General features: G+C 44.5%; 1 protein-coding gene across 3 annotated transcripts in view; it reads right to left on the reverse strand.

Moving 5' to 3' along the window:
- Positions 1-27,978, reverse strand: part of ACACB (acetyl-CoA carboxylase beta) — a 295,391-nt gene that overhangs the window by 180,421 nt on the left and 86,992 nt on the right. For all 3 annotated transcript variants that reach the window (XM_069759519.1, XM_069759501.1, XM_069759510.1), the window contains exon 3: positions 18,572-18,704. In XM_069759519.1, the coding sequence (XP_069615620.1) occupies positions 18,572-18,704 (133 nt within the window). The remainder of the gene's footprint in view (positions 1-18,571; positions 18,705-27,978) is intronic.

Genomic DNA, 27,978 nt, shown 5'->3' on the forward strand with positions numbered 1-27,978 from the left:
CATTACATTATGGTAAATAATGAAATTTAACACTATATGCTAATTTTTTGAGAAGGACCTGTAGTTCATGATGGCCTCATAAGACGCTCCATACAAAATACGCTCATATAATGCTCCAAACAGTTTATGATGGACTCCATAAGATGCTCCATATTAAAATATGCCCCATATAATGCTGCACAAATGTTATGACCCCATAAGATGCTCCATACAGACATTTGCCCCATACAATGCTGCACAAAAGCTGATTATGGCCTCATAAGATGCTCCATAGAGATATTTGCCCCATATAATGCTGCACATGGCCCCATACAAATATTTGCCCCATATAATGCTGCATATGGCCCCATAAGATGCTCCATACAGATATTTGCCCCATACAATGCTGCACATGGCCCCATATAGATATTTGCCCCATATAATGTTGTACATGGCCCCATAAGATGCTCCATACAGATATTTGTCCCATATAATGCTGAACATGGCCCCATAAGATGCTCCATACAGATATTTGCCCCATATAATGCTGCACATGCCCCCATACAGATATTTGCCCCCATCTAATGCTGCACATGGCCCCATAAGATGCTCCATACAGATATTTGCCCCATAAAATTCTGCACATGGCTCCATAAGATGCTCCACACAGATATTTGCCCCATATGCTGTTGCTGCGATTAAAAAAATAAAAAATTACATACTCACCTCTCAGGCCCCCGGCACTTGCTATATTCACCTGCTCCTCGTTCCAGCGCCGACCGCCGCTGTGTCTTCCCTGTCCTCTGCACTGACTGTTCAGGCAAAGGGCGGCGCGCACTAATCGCGTCATCATGCCCTCTGACCTGAGCGTCACTGCAGAGGACGGGGAAGACGCAGCGGCGCCGCCGACGGTGGAACGGGGAGCAGGAGAATATAGCGCAGTGCCCCTCGTCATACTCACCTGCTCCTGGCGCTGTCCCTACACGTTTGTTCCCCAGCGCCGGCAGCTTCTTCCTGTAGTGAGCGGTCACATGGTACTGCTCATTATAGTAATGAATATGCGGCTCCACCCCTATGGGAGTGGAGTCAGGTCCATATTCATTGCTGTAATGAGTGGTACCATGTGACAGCTCACTATAGGAAGAAGCTGCCGCCGCCGGGGAACCAGGGACGTGCAGGGACCACGCCAGGAGTAGGTGAGTATTATTACACAGCTGCCGCTCCCCCTCCCCTGCCGACCCTGGGTATGACTCGAGTATAAGCCGAGAGGGGCAATTTCAGCCTTAAAAAATGGGCTGAAATTCTCAGCTTATACTCGAGTATATACGGTACATTTTCTATGGAACCCAAGAACATTTCAGAGAACAACTTACCTGGCTGCAATTGTGCAGCCAGGCTGCAATTCATACAGTTTGGGCAACATGAAATGCTTGACAGGTTCCCTGAAGGAGTCATGATGGCATACATGCAGCCCAAGAGTGGAAAACCGGTTAAAATAGAATTCTGAACTTGTCTCACTGCAGAGCTTTATGCGATTACAACTAATACAGTCCAGCAAAACTGAACTTTGTTTCATTACAAATAGATTTGCAGCTGCTGTTTTCCACTTTTAGTGCTTCAGCTTCCATCACACAGGCAGCCAGCGTGGCTGCCACATTACAAAATGTGTTTGTAATGAGACAAATATCAGTTCTGCTGTACTGTGTTTGTGTTAGCTCTGCTGTACTCTGTTAGTTATAATCACTCACAGCTCTGCAGTGAGATGAGGAGGACAGACTGTCATTCATTACAAGTCTCACACTGATAATGCCCCCTTTCATTTAAAATAAGCTCCAGAGGCATATTGTCAGTGAGATTTGTGTCTGACCTATAGATCTTAATAGTTCATTTATATATCAAGAAAAATGTGGATTTCTCTGGAAAAAAAGACATCGGATTGTAGATATCAAGGTATCACTTTATTCAACTCTATGTGACCTGCATACTCATGCAAATCATTTAGGGGGGTTATATAACTGACAGATTCCCTTTATTATTACTGTATTTTTCGGACTATAAGATGGACAGGACCATAAGACGCACCCCAAATTTTCAGAAGGAAAATAGGGGAAAAAAATTAATGTGTCAAATGGGGGTCCGTCTTACAGTCCCATATTCAGCTTACCAGGGGGGGGATCGGCAACGCTGGTGGAGCGTGCTCCCAGGCGGTGTTCGGTGGTCCAGCGATATGACTCCCATCCCCAGCTGGTGCGGCAGTTGCGGTGGCCTCCTGGAAATCACATCCCAGGCTGGTGCGGCTGGTGTGGGCAGGTGCGGCTGGTGTGCGCAGGAACGGCTGGTGTGGGCAGGTGAGGCGGTGGTTCTCTGTGGTGCGGGGGAGGCCTGTCGGCATTTTGTGAAAGTCTGGAGGCCCCCCACATATCCAATGCTGCGATGCGGTGGCCTCCGGGAAAATGGCCGCCGGGGGCGGCGAATGCTCAGATTGAGATCTTGGCACAGAGATCTTGTCCCGAAATCTCGTTGCAGAGATCTCAATCTGAGCATTTGTCGCCCCCAGCGGCAACCGCATTGCAGTAATGAATGCACGTGGCATCCATTACGAGCCAGACTTTCACAAAATGCCGGCGGAGCCCCCCCGCCGAACCAGCCTGGGAAGGGAGTGTGATCATCACCCGGCAATGTCGGACCAGGACCGCCGCAGAATGTCCCGACTCCTTCTGCTCTCACAGTATATGTAAGTATATTCCGACTACAAGACGCTCACCCAATTTCTCCTCACATTTTGGGGGAAAAAAGTGCATCTTACAGTCTGAAAAATGCGGTACTTCTGTTCCTTTTTAGGAGTTGTCCTTGCTTAGTATTTCAGCTTTTATCTCACAAGCAGTCAGTGTGGGGGTGGAGCAGTACAGAAGAAGTGACTGCACGGTTTAAAGACAACCGTGTTTGTAATAAGACAACGTTAAACTCTACTGCACTTTGTTGGTTATAATTAGGCACAGCTGTGCAGCAGAGCTGAAGGCACTATGAGAGGAAAACTGCTGCTGTAAATATGCTTGTAATTAGTAAAAAGTCAGCTCTGCTGTACTGTGTTAGTTACAGTGGGGAAAAAAAATATTTAGTCAGCCACCAATTGTGCAAGTCCTCCTATTTAACCCCTTTACCCCCAAGGGTGGTTTGCACGTTAATGACTGGGCCAATTTTTACAATTCTGACCACTGTCCCTTTATGAGGTTATAACTCTGGAAGGCTTCAACGGATCCCGGTGATTCTGACATTGTTTTCTCGAGACATATTGTACTTCATGATAGTGGTAAAAATTCTTAGATATTACCTGCGTTTATTTATGAAAAAAAACGGAAATTTGGCGAAAATTTCGCAATTTTCCAACTTTGAATTTTTAAGCCCTTAAATCACAGAAATATGTCACACAAAATACTTAATAGGTAACATTTCCCACATGTCTACTTTACATCAGCACAATTTTGGAACCAAATTTTTTTTTTAGGGAGTTATAAGGGTTAAAAGTTGACCAGCAATTTTTCATTTTTACAACACCATTTTTTTTAGGGACCACATCTCATTTGAAGTCATTTTGAGGGGTCTATATGATAGAAAATACCCAAGTGTAACACCATTCTAAAAACTGCACCCCTCAAGGTGCTCAAAACCACATTCAAGAAGTTTATTAACCCTTCAGGTGTTTCACAGGACTTTTTGGAATGTTTAAAAAAAAAAATGAACATTTAACTTTTTTTTCACAAAAAATTTATTTCAGCTCCCAATTTGTTTTATTTTACCAAGGTAACAGGAGAAAATGGACCCCAAAAGTTGTTGTACAATTTGTCCTGAGTACGCCGATACCCCATATGTGGGGGTAAACCACTGTTTGGGTGCATGGCAGAGCTCGGAAGGGAAGGAGCGCCATTTGACTTTTCAAAGCCAAATTGACTGGAATTGAGATGGGACGCCATGTTGCATTTGGAGAGCCACTTATGTGCCTAAATATTGAAACCCCCCACAAGTGACACCATTTTGGAACATAGACCCCCTAAGGAACTCATCTAGATGTGTTGTGAGAACTTTGAACCCCCAAGTGTTTCACTACAGTTTATAACACAGAGCCGTGAAAATAAAAAATCTTTTTTTTTTTCCACAAAAATTATTTTTTAGCACCCAGTTTTGTATTTTTCCAACGGTAACAGTTGAAATTGAACCCAAAAAGTTGTTGTCCAATTTGTCCTGAGTACGCTCATAACCAATATGTGGGGGGGAACAACTGTTTGGGTGCATGGCAGAGTTCGGAAAGGAAGGAGCGCCATTTGGAATGTAGACTTAGATGGATTGTTCTGCAGGCGTCACATTACATTTGCAGAGCCCCTGATGTAACTAAACAGTAGAAACCCCGCACAAGTGACCCAATATTGGAAACTATACCCCCCAAGGAACTTATCTAGATGTCTTGTGAGAACTTTGAATCCCCAAGTGTTTCACTACAGTTTATAACAGAGAGCCGTGAAAATTAAAAAATCTTTTTTTTTTCCACAACAATTATTTTTTAGCCCCCAGTTTTGTATTTTTCCAAGGGTAACAGTTGAAATTGAACATCAAAAGTTGTTGTCCAATGTGTCCCGAGTACGCCGATACCCCATATGTTGGGGTAAACCCCTGTTTGGGCACACGGGAGAGCTCGGAAGGGAAGGAGCACTGTTACTTTTTCAACACAGAATTTGCTGGAATTGAGATCGGACGCCATGTCGCGTTTGGAGAGCCCCTAATGTGCCTAAACAGTGGAAACCCCCCAATTATAATTGAAACCCTAATCCAAACACACCCCTAACCCTAATCTCAACGGTAACCCTAACCACACCCCTAACCCACCCCTAACCCTAATCCCAACCGTAAATGTAATCCAAACCCTAATCCTAATTTTAGCCCCAACCCTAACCGTAGCCCTAACCCTAGCCCCAACCCTAAACCTAACGGGAAAATGGAAATATATTTTTTAAATTTTTTTTATTTTGCTCTAACTAAGGGAGTGATGAAGGGGGGGTTTGATTTACTATTTATAGCGTTTTTTTTAACGGATTTTTATGATTGGCAGCCGTCACAAACTAAAAGACGCTTTTTATTGCAAAAAATATTTTTTTCGTTACCACATTTTGAGACCTATAATTTTTCCATATTTTGGTCCACAGAGTCATGTGAGGTCTTGTTTTTTTGCGGGACGAGTTGACGTTTTTATTGGTAACATTTTTGGGCACGTGACATTTTTTGATCGCTTTTTATTCCGATTTTTGTGAGGCAGAATTACCAAAAACCAGCTATTCATGAATTTCTTTTGGGGGAGGCGTTTATACCGTTCCGCATTTGGTAAAACAGTAACCCTAACCACACCTCTAACCCTGACACACCCCTAACCCTAATCCCAACCCTATTCCCAACCGTAAATGTAATCTAAACCCTAACCGTAACTTTAGCCCCAACCCTAACCCTAACTTTAGTCCCAACCCTAACTGAAGCCTTAACCCTAGCCCCAACCCTAACCCTAGCCCTAATGGGAAAATGGAAATAAATACATTTTTTTAATTTTTCCCTAACTAAGGGGGTGATGAAGGGGAGTTTGATTTACTTTTATAGCGGGTTTTTTAGCGGATTTTTAGGATTGGCAGTCGTCACACACTGAAAGACGCTTTTTATTGCAAAAAATATTTTTTGCGTTACCACATTTTGAGAGCTATAATTTTTCCATATTTTGGTCCACAGAGGCATGTGAGGTCTTGTTTTTTGCGGGACGAGTTGACGTTTTTATTGTTAACATTGTCAGGCACGTGACATTTTTTGATCGCTTTTTATTACGATTTTTGTGAGGCAGAAAGACCAAAAATCAGCTAGTCATGAATTTTTTTCTTTATTTTTTTTTTACCGTTCCGTGTTTGGTAAAATGGATAAGGCAGTTTTATTCTTCCGGTCAATACGATTACAACGATACCCCATTTATATATTTTTTTATGTTTTGGCCCTTTTATACGATAAAAACTATTTTATAGAAAAAAATTATTATTTTTGCATCGCTTTATTCTCAGGACTATAACTTTTTTATTTTATCGCTGATGATGCTGTATGGCAGCTCGTTTTTAGCGGGACAAGATGACGTTTTCAGAGGTATCATGCTTATTTATATCAGTCTTTTTGATCGCGTGTTATTCCACTTTTTGTTCGGCGGTATGATAAAGCGATGTTTTTTGCTTTTTTTTTTTTTTTTTTTTACTGTGTTCACTGAAGGGGTTAACTAGTGGGACAGTTTTATAGGTCAGTTCGTTATGGACGCGGCGATACTAAATATGTGTACTTTTGTTGTTTTTTTATTTATTTAGATAAAGGAATGTATTTATTGGGACAATATACCATATATACTCAAGTATAAGCCAACCCGAGTATAAGCCGACCCCCTAATTTTGCCACAAAAAACTGGGAAAACTTAATGACTCGAGTATAAGCCTAGGGTGGGAAATGCAGCAGCTACCGGTAAATGTCCAAAGTAAAAATAGATACCAATAAAAGTAAAATTAATTGAGACATCAGTAGGTTAAGTGTTTTTGAATATCCATATTGAATCAGGAGCCCCATATAATGCTCCATAAAGTTTATGATGGCCCATAAGATGCTCCATATTAAAATATATTCCCCATATAATCCTGCATAAAGGTTAATAAAGGCCCCATAAGATGCTCCATAGACACATTTTCCCCATATAATGCTGCACAAATGCTGATTATGGCCCCATAAGATTCTCTATAAAGATATTTGCCGCATATAGTGCTGCACAAACCTTGATTATGGCCCTATAAGATGCTCCATACAGACACTTACCCCATATACCGTAATGCTCCACAAACGTTAATTATGGCCCCATACAGACACTTGCTCCATATAGTGCTGCACAAATATTATGGCCCCATATAGTGCTGCACAAACGTTATGGCCCCATAGATGCTCCATACAAACACTTGCCCCATATAGTGCTGCACAAATGTTATGGCCCCATATAGTGCTGCACAAACGTTATGGCCCCATAGATGCTCCATACAAAACATTTGCCCCATATAGTGCTGCACAAACGTTATGGCCCCATAAGATGCCCCATATAGTGCTGCACAAATGTTATGGCCCCTTAGATGCTCCATACAGACCCTTTCCCCATATAGTGCTGCACAAATGTTATTGCCCCATAAGATGCTCCATACTTACAATTGCCCCATTCGCTGTTGAGCGATAAAAAAAAAAATAAAATCACATACTCACCTCTCCGTCACTCAGGCCCCCGGCACTTTCAATAGTCACCTGCTTCTCATTCCGGCGCCACTCCATGTTCAGCACTGACGTTCAGCAGAGGGTGCGCACTAACCACGTCACCGCGCCCTCTGACCTGAGCGTCACAGCTGAAGACGGAGCGGCGCCGACACGAGGAAAGGTGACTATCGCACAGAGCAACGCTCCCCTCTCCGTTATACTCACCTGGTCCTGGCGCTGTGCAGGTCCCCGCTTCCCCGATGCCGCAGCTTCATCCTGTACTGAGCGGTCACCGTTACCGCTCATTACAGTAATGAATATGCGTCTCCACCTCTATGGGAGGTGGAGCCGCATATTCATTACTGTAATAAGCAGTACCATGTGACCGCTCAGTACAGGAAGAAGCTGCTGCTGCCGTTGCGGGGGAAGCAGGGACCTGCAGGGACCGCGCCTGGAGTAGGTGAGTATTATTAGACAGCCCCCGCTCCCCCTCCCCTGCCGACCCCTGGGTATGACTCGAGTATAAGCTGAGAGGGGGACTTTCAGCCCAAAAAAGTGGGCTGAAAATCTCGGCTTATACTCGAGTATATACGGTATATATTATTTTTTTATTTATTTAGGATTTTTTCTTTTTTTTTCACGTGTAATTTTTATTTTTATTTTTTACTTTGCCCCGGGGGGTGGGGTTCACGTTATTTTGACAGATCGCTGATATGACACTTTGCTGTGCACTGTGTCAGATCAGCGATCACACAGGCACAGCAGGGAGGCTTACCAGCGCTTGCTCTGAGCAGGCGCTGGTAAGCCACCTCCCTGCAGGGCCCGAATGCAGCCCCGCGGCCATTTTGGATCCGGGCCTGCAGGGAGGAGGAGGTAAGAGACCCTCGCAGCAACGTGATCACATCGCGTTGCCCGAGGGTCTCAGGGAAGCTCCCTCCCTGCACGATGCTTCCCTATACCGCCGGAACACTGCGATCATGTTTGATCGCAGTGTGCCGGGGGTTAATGTGTCGGGGGTGGTCTGTGACTGCTCCTGACACATAGTGCCGGATGTCAGCTGCGATAGTCAGCTGACACCCGGCCGCGCTCCCCCCAGGAGCGCGGCTGATCACGCTGGACGTACTATTCCGTCCTTGGGAAGTAAGGCTCACCCCACATGGACAAAATAGTACGTCCAATGGCAGAAAGGGGTTAAAAACATGAGAGGCCTGTAATTGACATCATAGGTAGACCACAACTATGAGAGTCAAAATGAGAAAACAAATCCAGAAAATCACCTTGTCTGATTTGGCAAGATTTATTTTGCAAACTATGGTGAAAAATAAGTATTTGGTCACCTAAAAACATGCAAGTTTTCTGGCTCTCATGTGTATTTCTCTGGAATAAGACATCAGATTGCAGATATCAAGGTATCACTTTAATCAACTTTCTATGAACTGAGCACCCACGCAGACAACTTAGGATGGTTGATCCAACTGACAGATTCCCTTTAAAGCGAACCTGTCACCTGTTTTGGCAGATATAAGATATGGCCACCGCCTTTCAGGGCTTATCTAGAGTATGCTGTAGATAAACCCCCAATCCAACCTGAAAGATAAGAAAGCATTAAGCTACTTACTGGTAGCAGCATTTTTCGGAGGCCCATGACAGCACTACGAGAGAGGGGATCCGCCCTTCAGGAACAGGAAACCTACAGATACAAAAGGGCGGCACCTCTCCCCCTGCATCAGTTGTATATTAGAGCCTGAGAGGACTACCGCGGTTAGTAGCACACAAACATACATTATATACAGTTTATGTACAAAAATAATCCATCATATTGAACTATATACCACACGTGAGATCTATCTATCTCATTATATACATTATAGGAAGTGCAACCCCCACGTGAATAGGGAGGGAACTAAGGGTGCTGTCATGGGCCTCCGAAAAATGCTGCTACCAGTAAGTAGCTTAATGCTTTATTCGGACTCCCATGACAGCACTACGAGAGAATTACAGAGATGTAAACTACCTTAGGGAGGGACTATAGCCTGTAGCACCCTTAACCCGAAGGTGAGATCAGAAGAGAACCCCAAGTCCAACCTATAGTGCTTGAAAAAGGTGGAAGGGGATGACCACGTAGCCGCCTTACATATCTGGTCGATGGAAACTCCAGATCTTTCAGCCCAGGATGTAGCCATGGCCCGGGTGGAATGTGCCCTCAGATTCTGCGGAACAGGACCTCCACCTGCAGTATAAGCCAGAGAGATAGCCTCCCTAATCCACTTCGCTAACGTGCACTTTGACACTCTAAGACCTTTCCTGGGACCTTGGAAGGATAGAAACAAAGCCTCCTCTCTCTTCCAAGCATCAGTGACTGAAATATATTCTAAGAGACATCTCCTAACATCTAACGTATGGAGTAACTGTTCTTTGGAATTAGAAGGATTAGGGAGAAATGATGGTAGAACTATCTCCTGAGATCTATGAAAATCTGAGACCACTTTAGGTAAATAAGCTGGATCTGGTCTGAGGACTACTCTGTCCTGTAGAAACTCTGTATAGGGGGACAGCCTAGAAAGAGCCTGTATGTCTCCTACCCTACGAGCAGATGTAATTGCCACCAAAAATGCTGTTTTGAGGGATAGTAATTTAAGTGAGGCTGAATGTAAAGGCTCAAACGGTTCTTTAGTCAAAGCAGAGAGGACTAGATTGAGATCCCAAGGCATTGACCTATTCCTGTGTATAGGTCTGGACCTACTAGCTGCTTTGATGAACCTTGATACCCAATAATTACCAGCAATGTTACAAGAAAATAGGGCCCCTAGGGCTGAGACTTGTACTTTTAGCGTACTCGTGGATAGATTTAGCTCTAGCCCTCTCTGCAGGAATTCTAGAATCTGGTTAATTGGTAAACCCTCTTCGATATTAAAATTTGAAGAGGCCAGAAACTTCCTCCAAGTTCTAGAGTAGATCTTAGTTGTTATGAGTTTTCTACTCTTCATAAGGGTATCAATGAGATTTGGAGAAAATCCTCTGTTTTTTAACAGTGACCTCTCAAAAACCATGCCGTCAAATGGAGACCCTTCACTTGTGGATGGTTGATCGGACCTTGATGAAGTAGGTCCGGGATGTCCGGCAGTACCCAGGGGTCTTCCACCGACATGGTCCTGAGCCAGGAGAACCAAGCTCTTCGGGGCCAGAACGGAGCGATCAGTATGATTCTCGCTTGATCCTCCCTTATCTTTCTGACCACCAGAGGCAACAGGTTTAGCGGGGGGAACGCATATGCCAATCGGAAATCCCATCTGATCAGGAAGGCATCCACTGCCAGCGGATATTCCCTGGGATTCAAGGAACAGAATATTTTCGTTTTTCTGTTGTCCTTGCTGGCAAATAAGTCCACTTCTGGATGACCCCACCTGCGGACAATTTGGTTGAAGATTTTTGAGTTCAGAGACCATTCTCCTTGTCTTAAGGTGTTTCGACTTAGAAAGTCCGCCCTTATATTTTCCTTCCCTTTTATATGCACTGCTGTTAAAGATAGAAAATGGTCTTCCGCTATCCGGAGCAGGCGGTCCGCTATTTCCATCAGGAACTCGGAGCGTGTTCCACCTTGGTGATTCACGTAGGCCACTGCCACCTGGTTGTCGGAGAGGATTTTGACATGGTGACCCTGTAGATACACGAGGAGTTCCTTAATTGAGAATTCAATTGCCATCAACTCCTTCTGATTGGAAGAGGCTGACATTTGGGGGTCCCATAGACCCTGGACTACCACGTCACCCATGTGTGCCCCCCACCCCGTGGGGCTGGCGTCTGTTGTGATTACCCGAGTCACCTGAGTCACCCAGGGAACTCCTGCTGACAGATTGTCTTCCTCTAGCCACCATCTAAGAGATGTAAGAACCCCTGGACTCAATGTCATCTGACCCTGCAAGGAACCCTGTAAGACCCTATCATAATGTAGTACGTCAAACTGTAAAGGCCTGGAGTGGAACTGGGCCCAACGGACGGCGGGGATACAGGAAGTTAGGGAACCTAACAAAGACATAGCCTGTCTAAGGGTCATGGATGGTTTATTAATTGCTTTTGACACCTGTTGTTGGATATGAAGCAATTTATCAGGCGGAAGACAGCATTGTTGGGACTCGGAATTTAACAGCAGCCCTAGGAACCTCTGGGTCTTTAGGGGTTGCAATCGGGATTTATCATAATTTATGATCCAGCCCAGATTTTCCAGTTTAAATATAGCTGTTTTAACCTGAGCCAGGCAATGGTCTACTGAGTTCCCCACTATTAGGAAATCATCCAGATAAGGAACAATGAGAATATCGGATTCACGTAAGTGCGCCATAACCTCCGCAACTACTTTAGTAAATACCCGGGGAGACGTTGAGAGGCCGAAGGGAAGGGCTCTAAATTGAAAATGGCGAACAATACCTCCCATAGACACCGCCACACGTAGAAACTTCTGGAAGTTTTCGTGGATAGGAACATGATAGTATGCATCCTTTAAGTCCACAACTACCATGAAGCAGTGTTTAAACAACATCTTTATTGCAGAACTGATTGACTCCATTTTAAACGTGTTATTAACCAGGTATTCATTAAGGGATTTAAGATTGATAATAGTCCTGAACGACTTGTCTGGTTTTTGAATCAAAAAAAGAGGAGAGTAGAATCCTCTTCCTCTCTCTGACTCCGGAACCTCAATCAGTACATTTTTACGGCATAAAGTCATGACCTCTGACTCTAAGGCCGTCTGCTCAATAGTGGAGGAACGCAAGGGGGTTAACATAAACTTATCACGAGGCCAATGAACAAATTCCAATTTTAGGCCTTCCGATACAATACCTCGGACCCAGACACTATTCGTGATGTTAGTCCAAGCGGAAGAGAAGGTTGACAATCTCCCTCCCACAGGGATTGCTAGTCATTGGTCTGGTTTCTTACGTTCTTTTGAGGAACGGCGAAACATGTAACCCGTACCTCTCCTGCGTCTATCCTCCCATCTAAAATTTTCTCTAGAGGGTGAGGATGCGCGCTTCCTTCCACGACCAAATCTCCTTCTGTTAAATGGACGCCGGTAAGAAGCTGATGACAAATTAGGAAATTTCTTCTTATCATCTCCAGCCTTTTCGAGCAGCTCATCCAAGGTTGGCCCAAAGAGATATTCCCCTTTACATGGGATAGCGCATAATTTGGACCTTGACTGGATATCCCCCGACCAACACTTCAACCATAAGGCTCTACGAGCCGCGTTGGAGAGTCCTGCTGCTCTGGCCGCCATTCTGACCGAGTCCACAGACGCGTCCGACAAGAAAGCCGCAGCATCCTGAATCACTGGAAGCGCACCTAGAATAGAATTCCTGGAGGCGCCTTCTTTAAGCTGGGATTCCAACTGTTCCAACCAGACCATTAGGGATCTGGCTGTACAAGTCGCAGCCACTGCTGGCCTCAAGGATCCGGCTGCCATCTCCCACGTACCCTTAAGGAAGATCTCCGCCTTCCTGTCAAGAGGGTCTTTAAGGGACCCCATGTCCTCGAAAGGTAAAGCTGCTTTCTTAGATGCCTTCGCCACCGCCGCATCTAATTTAGGGGCCTTGTCCCAGGTATCCACATCCGTATCTTCAAAGGGATACCTGCGCTTTAAAGCCGGTGGCAAAGAACCTTTCTTCTCCGGTTTTTTCCATTCCCGGAGAATCAGGTCTTGAATCTTATCAATCACCGGGAAGGATCTGCGTTTCTTGTGTTCCAAGCCGCTGAACATTAGCTCCTGACGGGAAAGCTGAGTCTTAGGCTCTTCTAGGCCCATCGTACCTCTGACCGACTTGACTAACTTATCCACCCGGTCCAGAGGCAGACAGAATCGGCCAGATTCCTCTTCTGATGACGAGGAAGAGAGATTTGAGCGATAAGAACCTTCCTCTTTATCTTCCTCTGACGAATCAGAGATCACCGAGGCTCTCTGTTTTGAACTTCCCGCCTGGGACATAGACCGCAGGGATTCCCTCACTTCTGTACGGATCATCTCACGCAGATTAGCCGTAGAAGCAGATTCTTCCGCTACCTAGGGGAGGACAATAAGGGAGATACCATCTATCTAGCCTGATGTCACTCAACCCTTCCACTCCTGTAAACCTCACCGTCTGTTGTATACAGGAGGCACACAATTTTTTAGGGTAGGAATCTGGTAAGGGAACTTCACATAGGGCACACTCCTTATGTTTCGACTTTGCACTTCTCTTCCCCTAGAATGACAAAGTATAAGGGGCCCGCGTCACTGAGTGAACATTCACGTAGATCACTTACCAGTGTACGTGAAAGAGAAAGGTACCGGAACACGAGGGGGCTCCTTGCCAGTCGAAGCTCTAGATCCTTGCCTGGACGAGCTTTTACGGCTGGACTGGTCACTTCTGATATCCTTTCCCACGGCTTCCTGCCGTACTTTATCCAGAAGTTGAGGCTGCTGCTCACCATCATCTGCCATGATGAAGCTGTGGCCAAAAGCAGGGTTCTATCGCCAACACCTGCTTATATCCCCCTGTATTCCGGTCAGCAGGCCATCTGGCGTGTCCCCATTGGTTCCTGATGATCAGGCTGCAGCTGGGAGGTTAGCGGTGGTAGTACAGAAGAACCGGCGACCGGACCATGGGCGCCGCCATCTTGGAAAGACCGCGCATGCGCAGTCAACCCGCAAACCGGAAGCGCCTGCCGGCTCCACCCCCGGCGCCCCAGCGTTCCGGAAACGCTCAGTGAGCGATGCAGGACGCCGGGAATGCCCAGCAGTGCTCCGGACGGCGCCCACTTCCGACGCCGCAACCACACCACCGCACCTCACTGCCGCCGTCTGCTCAGGGGGGGGAAATGAAACTTACCAACGCCGGCTTCCGGAGACAAGGAATCCTCCGGACCCTGCTCCCTGCTGCCAACGCCACTGACGTGCAGTCCAGCCTGGACCACCGTGGCGTCTCCAGGACTTTCCGCACCGGTCGAGGTAGGAGACCCCCCCGCTACCGGATTCGACCGGCCGGCCTGGGCTCCTTACGAGATGAAATCTGTAGGATCCTGTCCCTCCAGGAACAGGAAACCAACTGATGCAGGGGGAGAGGTGCCGCCCTTTTGTATCTGTAGGTTTCCTGTTCCTGAAGGGCGGATCCCCTCTCTCGTAGTGCTGTCATGGGAGTCCGAATAAAAATAAGTTTTATTCTACTCACCTGTGGGGCAGTCCGGTCAGATGGGTGTCGCATGGTGAGTATAATAAAACATATTTTTCTTATCTTTCAGGTCGGATATAGGTGGCTTAGGCTACATGCACACTTGCGTTTTTAGCAATCCGTCGTTTTGGGCAAAAAACGGATCCTGCAAATGTGCCCACAGGATGCGGTTTTTGCCCATAGACTTGTATTGGCGACGGATCGCAACGGATGGCCACACGTCACGTCCGTTGTGCAACGGATCCGTCGTGTTTTGGCGGACCGTCGACACGAAAAAATGTTCAATATAACTTTTTTCGTACGTCGCGTCTGCCATTTTCTACCAAGCATGCGCGGCCGGAACTCCGCCATGACGTCACCGCTGTGCTCTGCTTTTTGACCGGCGCTGACACAGTCAGTGCGGGAAGCTGACGGCGGGGGACGTGACAGACACCGGAATGTGAGTACGTACTGTTTTGTTTTTTTTCACATTTACAATGGTAACCAGGGTAAACATCGGGTTACTAAGCGCGGCCCTGTGCTTAGTAATCCGATGTTTACCCTGGTTACAAGTAAACACATCGCTGGATCGGCGTCACACGCCGATCCAGCGATGACAGCGGGTAATCCAGCGACGAAATAAACTTCTGGCCTTCCAGCTCCAACCAGCGAAGTCACAGCAGGATCCTGATCGCTGCTGCGTGTCAAACACAACGAGATCGCTATCCAGGACGCTGCAACGTCACGGATCGCTATCGTTCAAAAGTTGCTCAGTGTGAAGGTACCTTTAGATAAAGCATTATATAATGCTGTAGATAAGCCCAGAAAAGCAGTGGCCGAATCTTATATCAGCCAAACCTGGTGACAGGTTCCCTTTAAAGTCTTTGATTCGATAGGCTGCAAATGACCAGACTTGCAAACATTACATATAACTAAAAGACAACTAGATCTATTTATAACATTTTTGTACAGAAAGATACTCTAAAGGAAGGAACTTCTAATAATAGGGTACAAAATTACTACCATGTAAAAAAAAAAAAAAAAAAACAAGATAGTATTTTAGAATACAGTATGTGAACGGACAAGCATGAAAGTCATGTCTGTCATTTCTAGCTAAGCATTTATGGAAATGTCTATAACATTCCTTCCTTTTTTAAAACCACAAACATCATATCTGCATGCGGTTCTACTCTGGAAAAGAAATAGTGTAAAAGGAATCTGTCAGAATTCTCAAGCTTGCGCCATATTCTATTACACTGTGTGCAGAATTATTAGGCAAGTTGTATTTTGATCACGATACTTTTTATCCTACTCCAAGCTGTTCAGGCTTGAGAGCCAACTACCAATTAAGTAAATCAGGTGATGTGCATCTCTGTAACGAGGAGGGGTGTTGTCTAATGACATCAAAACCCTATAGAAGGTGTGCTTATTTATTAGGCAACATCCTTTCCTTTGGCAAAATGGGTCAGAAGAGAGATTTGACGGGCTCTGAAAAGTCCAAAATTGTGAGATGTCTTGCAGAGGGATGCAGCAGTCTTGAAATTGCCAAAGTTTTGAAGCATGATCACCGAACAATCAAGCGTTTCATGGCAAATAGCCAACAGGGTCCCAAGAAGATTGTGGTGGGCAAAAAGGGCACAAAATAACTGCCCGTAAATTGAGGAAAATCAAGCGTGAAGCTGCCATTTGCCACCAGTTTTGCTATATTTCAGCGCTGCAATGTTACTGGAGTAACAAAAAGCACAAGGTGTGCGATACTCAGGGACTTGGCCATGGTAAGGAAGGCTGAAAAACGACCACCTTTGAACAAGAAACATAAGATAAAACATCAAGACTGGGCCAAGAAATATCTTAAGACTGACTTTTCAAAGGTTTTATGGACTGATGAAATGAGAGTGACTCTTGATGGGCCAGATGGATGGGCCAGAGGCTGGATCAGTAAAGGGCAGAGAGCTCCACTCTGACTCAGACGCCAGCAAGGTGGAGGTGGGGTACTGGTATGGGCTGGTATCAAAGATGAACTTGTGGGACCTTTTTCCGGTTGAGGATGGAGTGAAGCTCAACTCTCAGACCTACTGCCAGTTTCTTCAAGCCGTGGTACAGGAAGAAGTTGGTATCGTCCAAGAAAAACATGATTTTCATGCAAGACAATGCTCCATCACATGCCTCCAACTACTCCACAGCGTGGCTGGCCAGAAAAGGTCTCAAAGAAGAAAAAATAATGACATGGCCGCCTTGTTCACCTGATCTAAACCCCATAGAGCAGGGGTGTCAAACTGCATTCCTCGAGGGCCGCAAACAGGTCATGTTTTCAGGATTTCTTTGTATTGCACAGGTGATAATTTAATCAACTGCACAGAATGATTCCAGCACCTTGTGTAATGCAAAGGAAATCTTGAAAACACGTATGGTCTGAGGCCCTCGAGGAATGCAGTTTGACACCCCTGCCATAGAGAACCTGTGGTCCCTCATAAAATGTGAGATCTACAGGGAGGGAAAACAGTTCACCTCTCGGAACAGTGTCTGGGAGGCTGTGTTGGCTGCTGCACGCAATGTTGATCGTAAACAGATCAAGCAACTGACAAAATCTACGGATGGAAGGCTGCCGAGTGTTATAAAGAAAGGTGGCTATATTGGTCACTAATTTTGGGGGGTTTTGTTTTTGCATGTCAGAATTGTTTATTTCCAAATTTTGTGCAGTTATATTGGTTTACCTGGTGAAAATCAACAAGTGAGATGGGAATATATTTGATTTTTAATAAGTTGCCTAATAATTCTGCACAGTAATAGTTACCTGCACAAAAAGATATCCTCCTAAGATAGCCAAATCTAAAAAAAACCACTCCAACTTCCAAAAATATTAAATCTTTGATATTTATGAGTCTTTTGGGTTGATTGAGAACATAGTTGTTGATCAATAATAAAAATAATCCTCTAAAATACCACTTGCCTAATAATTCTGCACACAGTGTAGACTGACAGCTGACTGGATATGTAGACAAGCTAGTGAGCTGTCGGTAAAGCTGAAGAAGAGGGCATAGGCTCTACCAGAAATACTGGTATGAATGACATTGTCTTTCTCCGAGTAATATGACCATAATAATTGCACTGTGTGTTGCAAGAGCCACCAGTCTCTGCTCCGGGAATGGCGGTCAAGTATGTGATATGCATATTCTCGGACAGAACCCATCTAGTGGGCACGGCCTCGCGCCATACACTTGAACTTAGCGAGGCCACTCCCTGTCTAGTGGGCTGTAGCCTCACTTAACTTGTAGTCAGCGAGGCTACACCCACTAGTCAGGTTCTGGCGAAGCATATACATATCACATACTGGACCGCCGTTCGCGATGCACTAAACTGTGAATATTGCAGTGTGTGCGCTTCAAGGATTACCACAGTTTACAGTAACACAGTGATACTGTAGACAACACCTTTAATCATAATTTTGGAGAAAATTGAACCACCACAGCTTTTAAGGCACTTCCCAAATTTAGAGAACAGTGAGAGACCAATGGGCCAAATTTAGCACATTAATCTTCAATTTTGCACAAATTTTTAAGCATGTCAAAATTCCTGGCAACATAAAAGTATTGGTTCCACCCTTTTTTAAGTTGCCTAGAATATGCAACTTATTTGCAACTTTTATACAGATATGAATTAATAAAGAGGTCATACAGCAAGCTCAAAAATTAACCACATCAAAGAAAGTTTTGTAATAGGTAGTAAAAATGATGTATTAAATAGCGTAAAACATTGATAAATTTAGAATAGGTATTTATGACAAGATAATGTTGCAAATAGGACAAACGCAATAACGTTCCCTCATTATGTCAGTTGGGTATTGGATACCATTATAAGACATCATAGCATTATCACCATCCCAAGCTTTTCTGTAGCCAACAAAAGACAGTGCAAAACAGATGTGATAGAAGATTGGTGCAACATTTTTGAAGGGGTTATCCACAAGGACAATCCCTTCTCATTCCTTATATTTTGGACCTCTTTAATGAAGAAAAATAAGAATAAAAATTATCACCAAAGGAGGGCAACACCTTTAATTCTTGTCACTATCGCTTGTATTTTTCAACCAAATATTGAATAGGACATAGTAAAATTTTTACCTTTTCAATAATGCGGTTACCCCCAAACCGTGTGACAAACTCAGCTGGAGAAGCAACAGTGAAGTCTCGATGGAGATCAAGTTTCTTGTGCTCTCGGCCCTTCTTCACAAGATGTAATCCAGACATGCTGGACCTAAACAAACAGCATTATTTTTTAATAGACATTCTCAGCTTCAATGTCTAAATTCATGCAGTCACACAACAATTCAGAGATCCTAGTAAAAAGGGGGGAAAAAAAAGGTCGATCTAGGAAATGCAGAGTTAGTGGTTGAGAACTTATGGGAAATTTTAAAAAGGCTGCAATAACAATAACAAAATGAAACCGTTATTACTTAACCTGCTTGGGTCCAGTGCCGAATTCACAGATGCTACCCGGTCTTTGCCATTTGTCAGCAGCACTGACATCACGTCTATAGCAGTGCGGCCAATCAGTGACCTCAGTGGCTTGTGCAATCTACAAGGGCAGAGCTGTTGAGCTCACTGATTGGCTGCAGTGCTGTCCACAAGCATCTCTGCTACAAACAGCAGAGACCGGAGCAGAGGGCTGGTGCTGGACCTGAGAAGGGTAAGCAATACTCTGTTTTTTTTAAACTACCGCAGTCTATGTTGGAGCGCTTTCTTAAAGGGGACAACCACTTTAAATGTACTTTTTCAGTATCTTTACAAGAATGAACTGATTCATCAGTTTGCACCAGAATCTATCTATATAATCGTCTAAGGGTCACTTCCGTCTGTCTGTCTGACCCGAAAATCCTGCGTCGCTGATTGGTCGCGGCCGGCAGGCTGCGACTTATCAGCGACAGGCACAGTCCGGCCATGAATTCGCCTCTTCCTACTCTCCGTCATACTCCCCTCCAGTCAGCGCTCACACAGGGTTAATGGCTGCGTAACACCGTGTTATGCCGCGGTGTAACACAGTCCGTTAACGCTGCTATTAACCCTGTGTGACCAACTTTTTACTATTGATGCTGCCAATGCAGCATCAATAGTAAAAAGATCTAATGTTATAAATAATAAAAAATCATTATATACTCACCTTCCGGTGCCTTTCCCGCTCCTCGCGACGCTCTGGGCCATGCATTGCGGTCTCGCGAGATGATGATGTAGCGGTCTCGCAACACCGCTACGTCATCGTCTCGCAAGACCGTAATGCATTCTTGGGACCGGAGCGTCGCGAGGAGCATCGCTAAACTCCTCGCCTGGATCCGGGGCCGTCGGAAGGCGAGTATATAACTATTTTTTATTTTAATTCTTTTTTTTATCAGGGATATGGTGCCCACATTGCTATATACTACATGGGCTGTGTTATATACTACGTGGCTGTGTTATATATTACGGCTCTGTGCTATATACTACATGGCTGTGCAATATATTACGTGGCTGGGCAATATACTACGTGGCTGGGCAATATACTGCGTGAGCTGTGCTATATACTACGTGGGCTGTGCTATATACTACGTGGCTGTGCAATATACTACGTGGCTGTGCAATATACTACGTGAGCTGTGCTATATACTACGTGGGCTGTGCTATATACTACGTGGCCGTGCAATATACTACGTGGCTGTGCAATATACTACGTGAGCTGTGTTATATACTACGTGGCTGTGTTATATACCACGTGGCTGTGTTATATACCACATGGGCTGTGTTATATACCACATGGGCTGTGTAATATACCACATGGGCTGTGTAATATACCACATGGGCTGTGTAATATACCACATGGGCTGTGTAATATACCACATGGGCTGTGTAATATACCACATGGGCTGTGTAATATACCACATGGGCTGTGTAATATACCACATGGGCTGTGTAATATACCACATGGGCTGTGTAATATACCACATGGGCTGTGTTATATACCACATGGGCTGTGTTATATACCACATGGGCTGTGTTATATACCACATGGGCTGTGTTATATACCACATGGGCTGTGTTATATACCACATGGGCTGTGTTATATACTACGTGGCCTGTGCTATATACTACGTGGGCTGTGCTATACACTGCGTGGGCTGTGCTATACACTGCGTGGGCTGTGCTATACACTGCGTGGGCTGTGCTATACACTGCGTGGGCTGTGCTATACACTGCGTGTGCTGTGTTATACACTATGTGGGCTGTGTTATACACTACGTGGGCTATATACTATGTGGGCTATATACTACTATATACTACGTGGCTGTTATATGCTACGTGCCTGTGCTATATGCTACATGGGCTTATATGCTACGTGGCCTGTGCTATATGCTACGTGGGCTGTGCTATATGCTACGTGGGATGTGCTATATGCTACGTGAGCTATGTTATATGCTACGTGGGCTGTGTTATATGCTGCGTGGGCTGTGATATTTCTCTGCTGCATCTATGCATCATGAATCGTGGTATGTGTGTTAAAGAGGGGGCCCACTGAGACTTTTTCGCCCTGGGCCCTCAAAAACCTGGTCCAGGCCCTGGCTTCACTGTTTGGTCATGCCCAGCCGGCCTCGAACAATCAGCGACAGGTGCAGTCCGGCCGCGAATTGGCACTGAATTTGAACCACGCTTCGCTAATTGGTCGCGCCCGGCCAGATCCTGTGTATAAATTGCATTATTCTGAAAACTTCATAAATAAACTACATACATAGTCTAGAATACCCGATGCATTATAATCGGGCCACCATCTAGTTCTAGCATAAAATTCTTTAAAATGTACTCTTGGTCTCCAATTCATCAAAAAGAATTCTGACGGAAAATTGGCAAACTTTTAGCGTAATGGTAATGCTAAAATGTAACGACTTCTAGTGTTCTCACTATTTTCGCCTATCTCCGCCAAAGTGGGCGGAGCTGAGGTAGGACGGGATCACGCCAACTGCCGCTTGGCAAATTCATGATGCGCAGCAGCGCTCCTTACGCCTCAAATCTTAGGGTACCGTCACACAGTGCAATTTTCATCGCTACAACGGTACGATCCGTGACGCTCCAGCATCGTAACAATATCGCTCCAGCGTCGTAGACTGCTGTCACACTTTGCAATCTACGACGCTGGAGCGATAATTTCATGACGTATGTGCGATGTAGAAGCCGTTGGTTACTATGCGCACATCGTATACGATATATGTTACACCATGCGATCATGCTGCCACAGCGGGACACTAGACGACGAAAGAAAGTTTCAAACGATCTGCTACGACGTACGATTCTCAGCGGGGTCCCTGATCGCAGGAGCGTGTCAGACACTGCGATATCGTAACTATATCGCTCGAACGTCACGAATCGTGCCGTCGTAGCGATCAAAATTGCACTGTGTGACGGTACCCTTACTCTAATCCCCAACTTGAGAAAGATTAGTGGAGAGGTGCACGGAGACGTAAGCTAATTTTCAGACATGAAAAGGAGCATCTGACTCCATCACACCCCTTCATCAGGACAGGCGTGAAAGACACCGGTCTTAAAACCGGGACCTTAGTATTTAAATATGAACTTACAAAATAAGCAACAATTTTGAAACGTTTGATGTTTTGTTCTTGTCTGGCCAAATTTGAACCAGCATGCAAATCTTAGCTATAAAAGGTGCATGGCTGTGCAACAGTGTCAAATTCATTATAACTTACATCATAAAAGTGGGTAAAATTAGGACAGAAATGTACCCCAGGCCCTGATCGTACTCCAAGTAAACCCTTCATCAATACTGGTGTACAAAACTTCAGTCTTGATTAATTGGGTCCTGATTCATGTACATGTGCTATACCTGGCTGGTTTTTCCCAGCGCTGCTCAATCTCTTCCACATCTAGAGACCTGTCAATCTCTAGATTTCTAACTATATTTTCTCTGAAACATCAGTGTTTTTAATGAAGCCCAATTTCAAACATTTTTAGCCAAAAACGCATGCATAAAAAACAAAACAAAAAACTAAATTGTAACAAGAAGGTGGACAACCTTTTTAATTCTGACTACGGCTCTGATTCATGCTACCTGTGTTCGGGCAGCATGAATGTGATGACAGGTTTCCTTTGACCAAACAAATTGACTAACTGAATTACTGACATTGACTATTCATATGTATACAGCAACTAACTAAACCTAAAAGGAAAAACACAAACAGGCAACAATGTAAGCATATAGAGAGGATCAAGATTAAATATGTACAGTATTTACAATTATAATTCCATGGTGGAAAACTACACACAGCATGCTGGGACCAATTCTAGCAGAAGGTGCTTTGGAAAAGCATGTCATCATACATTCCCTGGCAGTGGTAAGTAAATCGACAACACGTCGGAAAAAAAAAATGCACAAAAAATAGAAAATCTGCAACAACCAAGCAACATATAAGCACAGCATGCAATGCAAAGGATTATATTTGTAGCACTTCCTAAACAAAATATGTAGCTTATTTTGCCAACGTTCTATGTGACTGTATTCTTAAAGTGTCCCTTTATTTTCTGACTCCTGCTGAGTCCCTAGATTTGAGAGACCATAATGTATGCTGGAAGGTGCAGTCATGGAGCCAACCCTCCACTGTAGAGCATTGGTCCTGTAATCAGAATGGAAGCCATGCACCATACTCTCCGGGTGCTGCATGGCTGCCCAAATGTTTTTACATTTTTAAACTCTGTATGTATTTCAAATAAATGCCTGCAATTTTAGGAAATGTGTCATCAAAAATAATTTTCTTTTTGCCTGTACTATTTCAGTATTGTATATTTCCAAATTGATTCACAGGACCTGGTCCATAGGTCATGTGAAAAATCTGTGGCTGCTGAACGGGGTCCTGAGAACTGCCTTCTATATTTTCTTCCGAATAGTCAGACTGGTGCAACATTATCGCTGCGGTATGCTGCGCCTAGAGGTGCAGATGCCATCAGGTAGAGGACGGTTCTCAGGGTTCCTGTTCAGCAGCCTGAGATTACTGATGTGGCCTAATCGATTTGTACCAACTCTAATCATTAGATATCTGTTTTAAATCATAATTTTGATTTAAAATCAAGGGTTAAAACAAATGTTGTGGTCATCCACCCAGATTCAAGGCTTTTTTGGTGCTGCAGTATCTGTAAGTCCTTTATCTAGCGGACAGATCTGCAAAAATGTTACAACTGTGTCAAAGCGCCTTCTCAGTTCTGATTCTATTCAATATTCCTCCCATCACTCAATGGTATAGACAGCAGCTCAGAGGGAGTTGTACAACGATCTTCACAATGCGAAAAGGGAAAAGCAATTATAGTCTCAGGGAGGGCAGAGAACACAAACTATAGAAAAAGAAAAGCACATGAAGGGGAAATTAGTTCAGGACAGAAGCTATGCTTATATGAGCTAATGAAGAATGCGGCACCCTGGATACACACAAAGTTCATTTCAAGCATGTATTACTGGGAGAGACACTCCCACACAAAGAAATATCTGAAACTTGGATCAGGCTGCAGACTGCATATTGGGAGGCTGAAGATGGAAAAGGAAATGAAGACTGGAAACTGAAACTTAGAGCAATTTTATGAACTTATAGGTAACCTTTAATCATTTTATGTGACCAAACTGTGCAGAGTCTTTTACACATTACATATGGCAGCTCCCGAACAATCACAGTTTGGCACATATGTCCAAGAGTTACATATATGACTGCAGCCACAGTTTGGATGGTCGGTTTGGCATGGGATTGACTGTAAAAAATGTACAAGGTAAAGAAAATATTTTTTTTCGTGGCGGTCTTCTGTATTGTAAAGTGCAATCTGCGGTTCTTTCTTACAGTAAGGCTATGTGCACACGTTGCATATTTGACTGTGGAATTTTCTGTGCAGATTCTGCATTTCTTGGCAGAAAACGCAAGTCAAAATCTGCGGGATTTTTTTGTATTTTTTGTGCCTTTTTTTTGCGGATTTGCTGCGGATTTTGTGCAGATTTCTTCCTTTTCTAACCCCTACGGATTTCTATTATGGAATGGGTGCAGAAACGCAGAAGATACGCAAACACAATTAACATGGTCCTTTTCTGAATCTGCTGTGTTTTCCGTGTGGATTTTTACGCACCATTAGCACAGCATTTTTTTTTCCCCATTGATTTACATTGTACTGTGAATCGCTTGCGGATCTGCAGCGTTTCTGCATGGAAAAAAACACTGCGGATCCGCAGAAAATCAGCAACGTGTGCACATACCCTTAAAGGGATTGTCAATGCTTTTTTTTTTTTTTTTTATATATATTACCAAGGACCAAAATGTGCTCATTAATGATAAAAAAAAAGCACATGCTCACCTACCCATCTCCCCTGCTCATCTGTACTACCGTCTGGACCTTACAAATATGGTATGGAGAAGTGGCGACAGATTGCTAGGTAAATAAGGGCTTTTCATTATTTTTAATACCACAATAAATTGTTACACTCTTAGAAGATGTATTGCAAAAAAGATAAAGTGCTGTAATCGTACTGTGCACCCCTCCCTAGAACCAGTAAACAATGGTAATCAGCTCCATGACACAGTAAAATTATCTTTTGATAGGCAGCGTTCTACAGAGCTGTGTTTAACAACAATCAGGAAACCATTTCCCGTGGGGCAGAACTAATATAATAATGGCTTTTCAGTGCAAGTCCTTCCCTGAGAGCAGGAATAACATCCTGCTGACCATTCATCTGAGCATTATACTAAACACTGGCCATTGTTCTCATTCTAGCATGTTGCCACATCTAGCACAAACTCTTCAAGATGCCCGAGTCACCTGTCATTTCTGCAGAATTTCATTACTCTTCCCAAGTGTCCACCTTTGGAATGTGACTTTGTGCCACTGTTTGGCTAATTTGCAACTAAGTTGCAAATTAACTACATATCTAACTGGATAATGTGAGTGAGGGCTAAATACACCGCGTTCACATTGCGTTAATGGCGTCCGTTAGACGGACTACGTTACACCGCGGCATAACGCGGTGTAACGCAGTCCGTTAACGCTGCCATTGAATCCAATGTTGGACGCATCGCTAGCGCACACCCACAATGGGCGTGCGCTAGCGATGTGCCGTCTGAGTGACGGACCCTGAGACACGGGCTGCAGCGTTTCCGGGTCCGTCACTGCTAGCGCAGATACTCTATCTGCGCTAACGCGCTGCCATACCGACACTTGCGTTAACAGCAGCCCGTTAACATACGTGTTGAACGGGCTGCTATTAACGCAATGTGAACCTGGCCGCATTTCCAGTATATGTGGTTTCCGTTTTGTTCACAGATGCCATACGTGCCCATTATAACCTATGGGACTATGCACATGTCCGCGTCTTAAAAAACAAGTGCCCGTGCAAAAAAAGGAGATACTGTATGTCCGGTTTTTTTCCGATAACAAGGGCCAATACAAGTCTATGGGTCTGTGGAAAACACATACAGAATCTGTGTGACATCCATGTTTAACATTGTTTAACAAGTATAGAAGAAGCGTTATAATTTGCTTTTATAGCCATACCAGAAAAACACTGATTTTTCACATATGTGTTTTCTACAGACGTGTGAAGGAGGCCTTATACATATCACCATGGATAATGAACAACACCGAAATGATGTGAGAGCCAAGAACAACAAAATACATATCGTCTTGGATTAAAAAAAAAAACATTTGAGTGAGACCTTATCTCCATTTATCTCATGTAAGGGTAGCCTGCATGACACAGAGAGCCTCTGGCAGCACACATTGGGGGTCCGGGCAGCATGTTGGGGATACTAATACAGATCCTAGCTGGTGACCGCTTCATGCAGCGTTATGTGAATAATACCCCATTATACTGATGGCAACAAGTGCTTGTACGGTCAGCCATTTACCTATTGTACCCCCTATTTCCTTCCAAGCAAGCAGGACCCTCGCCCCTGTATCTGTTGATTACTTTAGGTCTTTATGGTCTGTATAAGTCCCCACTGCTTTGTACAATGCTGCGAACTATGTTGGCGCTATAGAAATAAATATTATATGTCGCCACTTTTGGTTGATTGTCTTATTGGCTTCAGGAGTATGAAATGTTCTTTACCGACATTTACCGTCATTTTCCATTAGCGCAGGGGCAGAGTTTAATGTACAGAAAAGCGACACATTACAGAAACTTTCTAAATATTTCAGATATGACACAGCATCTTGGGGGCATTCTTTACATTTACGTCACGGCGTGGGGCAAGAGCCTGTGTGAGGTGAGGGCACCTGATGATGGAGGACATGTATGTGTGATAGTACTACAGTCCTGGCAGATTTGGGGAAGTTCCCCAGGGTCCTATTACTGCAGCCCCTGGGAAGGAACCAGAACTCCATGCCCTCCTCACATGGGACCCATCTATGAGCTCTGCATGGGCTCCGGCGCTGCAATAGTTACTGGCTCCCCTGCCCCGGAAGACGTTGCAGGCAGCCCCCATGCCCTTGTGGTGACTGTGCAGGACTATGGAGGCAGCTGTCCACGTGTATGCTCCCAAGTTACCACTGACCTCGTTATACAGGGAACCCAGCGGCTGCTGTCCTGACTGTCCATTCTGAGTGCACCGAGCTCCGTACCCACAACGCTGCCCCTTCTCTTCCGCCCCTCCACCAAGTTCACACACCGCCTGCCCAACTCTTCTCTCTCCCCACCAGCTATTTCCTTTCTCCTCGGTACTCACTAGCGGTCTCTAGGGGTGAAGCGTGGAACGGCACCGTGTACTGAGGAGCCAAAGCATCGCTCCGAGGACTGCCGAAAGGGGGCGCTGCTGGGTTGGTTACTGAGGCAGCGTGAGACCATATCTTAACCCCTTAATCACCCCTCCTGACAGAGACTTAACCCCTTCATGACCGGGGGATTTTTCGTTTTTCCGTGTTCGTTTTTCGCTCCCCTCCTTCCCAGAGCCATAACTTTTTTATTTTTCTGTCAATTTGGCCATGTGAGGGCTTGTTTTTTGCGGGACGAGTTGTACTTTTGAACGACATCATTGGTTTTAGCATGTCGTGTACTAGAAAACGGGAAAAAAATTCCAAGTGCGGTGAAATTGCAAAAAAAGTGCAATCCCACATTGGTTTTTTGTTTGGCTTTTTTGCTAGGTTCACTAAATGCTAAAAATGACCTGCCATTATGATTCTCCAGGTCATTACGAGTTCATAGACACCAAACATGACTAGGTTATTTTTTATCTAAGTGGTGAAAAAAATTTCCAAACTTTGCTAAAAAAAAAAAAAAAAAAACAATTGCGCCATTTTCCGATACTCGTAGCGTCTCCATTTTTCATCATCTGGGGTCGGTTGAGGGCTTATTTTTTGCGTGCCGAGATGACGTTTTTAATGATAGCATTTCGGTGCAGATACGTTCTTTTGATCGCCCGTTATTGCATTTTAATGCAATGTCGCGGCGACCTAAAAAACGTAATTCTGGCGTTTCGAGTTTTTTTCCCGCTACGCTGTTTAGCGATCAGGTTAATACTTTTTTTTAATTG

Source organism: Ranitomeya imitator, chromosome 1, assembly GCF_032444005.1.
Source record: "Ranitomeya imitator isolate aRanImi1 chromosome 1, aRanImi1.pri, whole genome shotgun sequence".
NCBI lineage: Eukaryota > Metazoa > Chordata > Amphibia > Anura > Dendrobatidae > Ranitomeya > Ranitomeya imitator.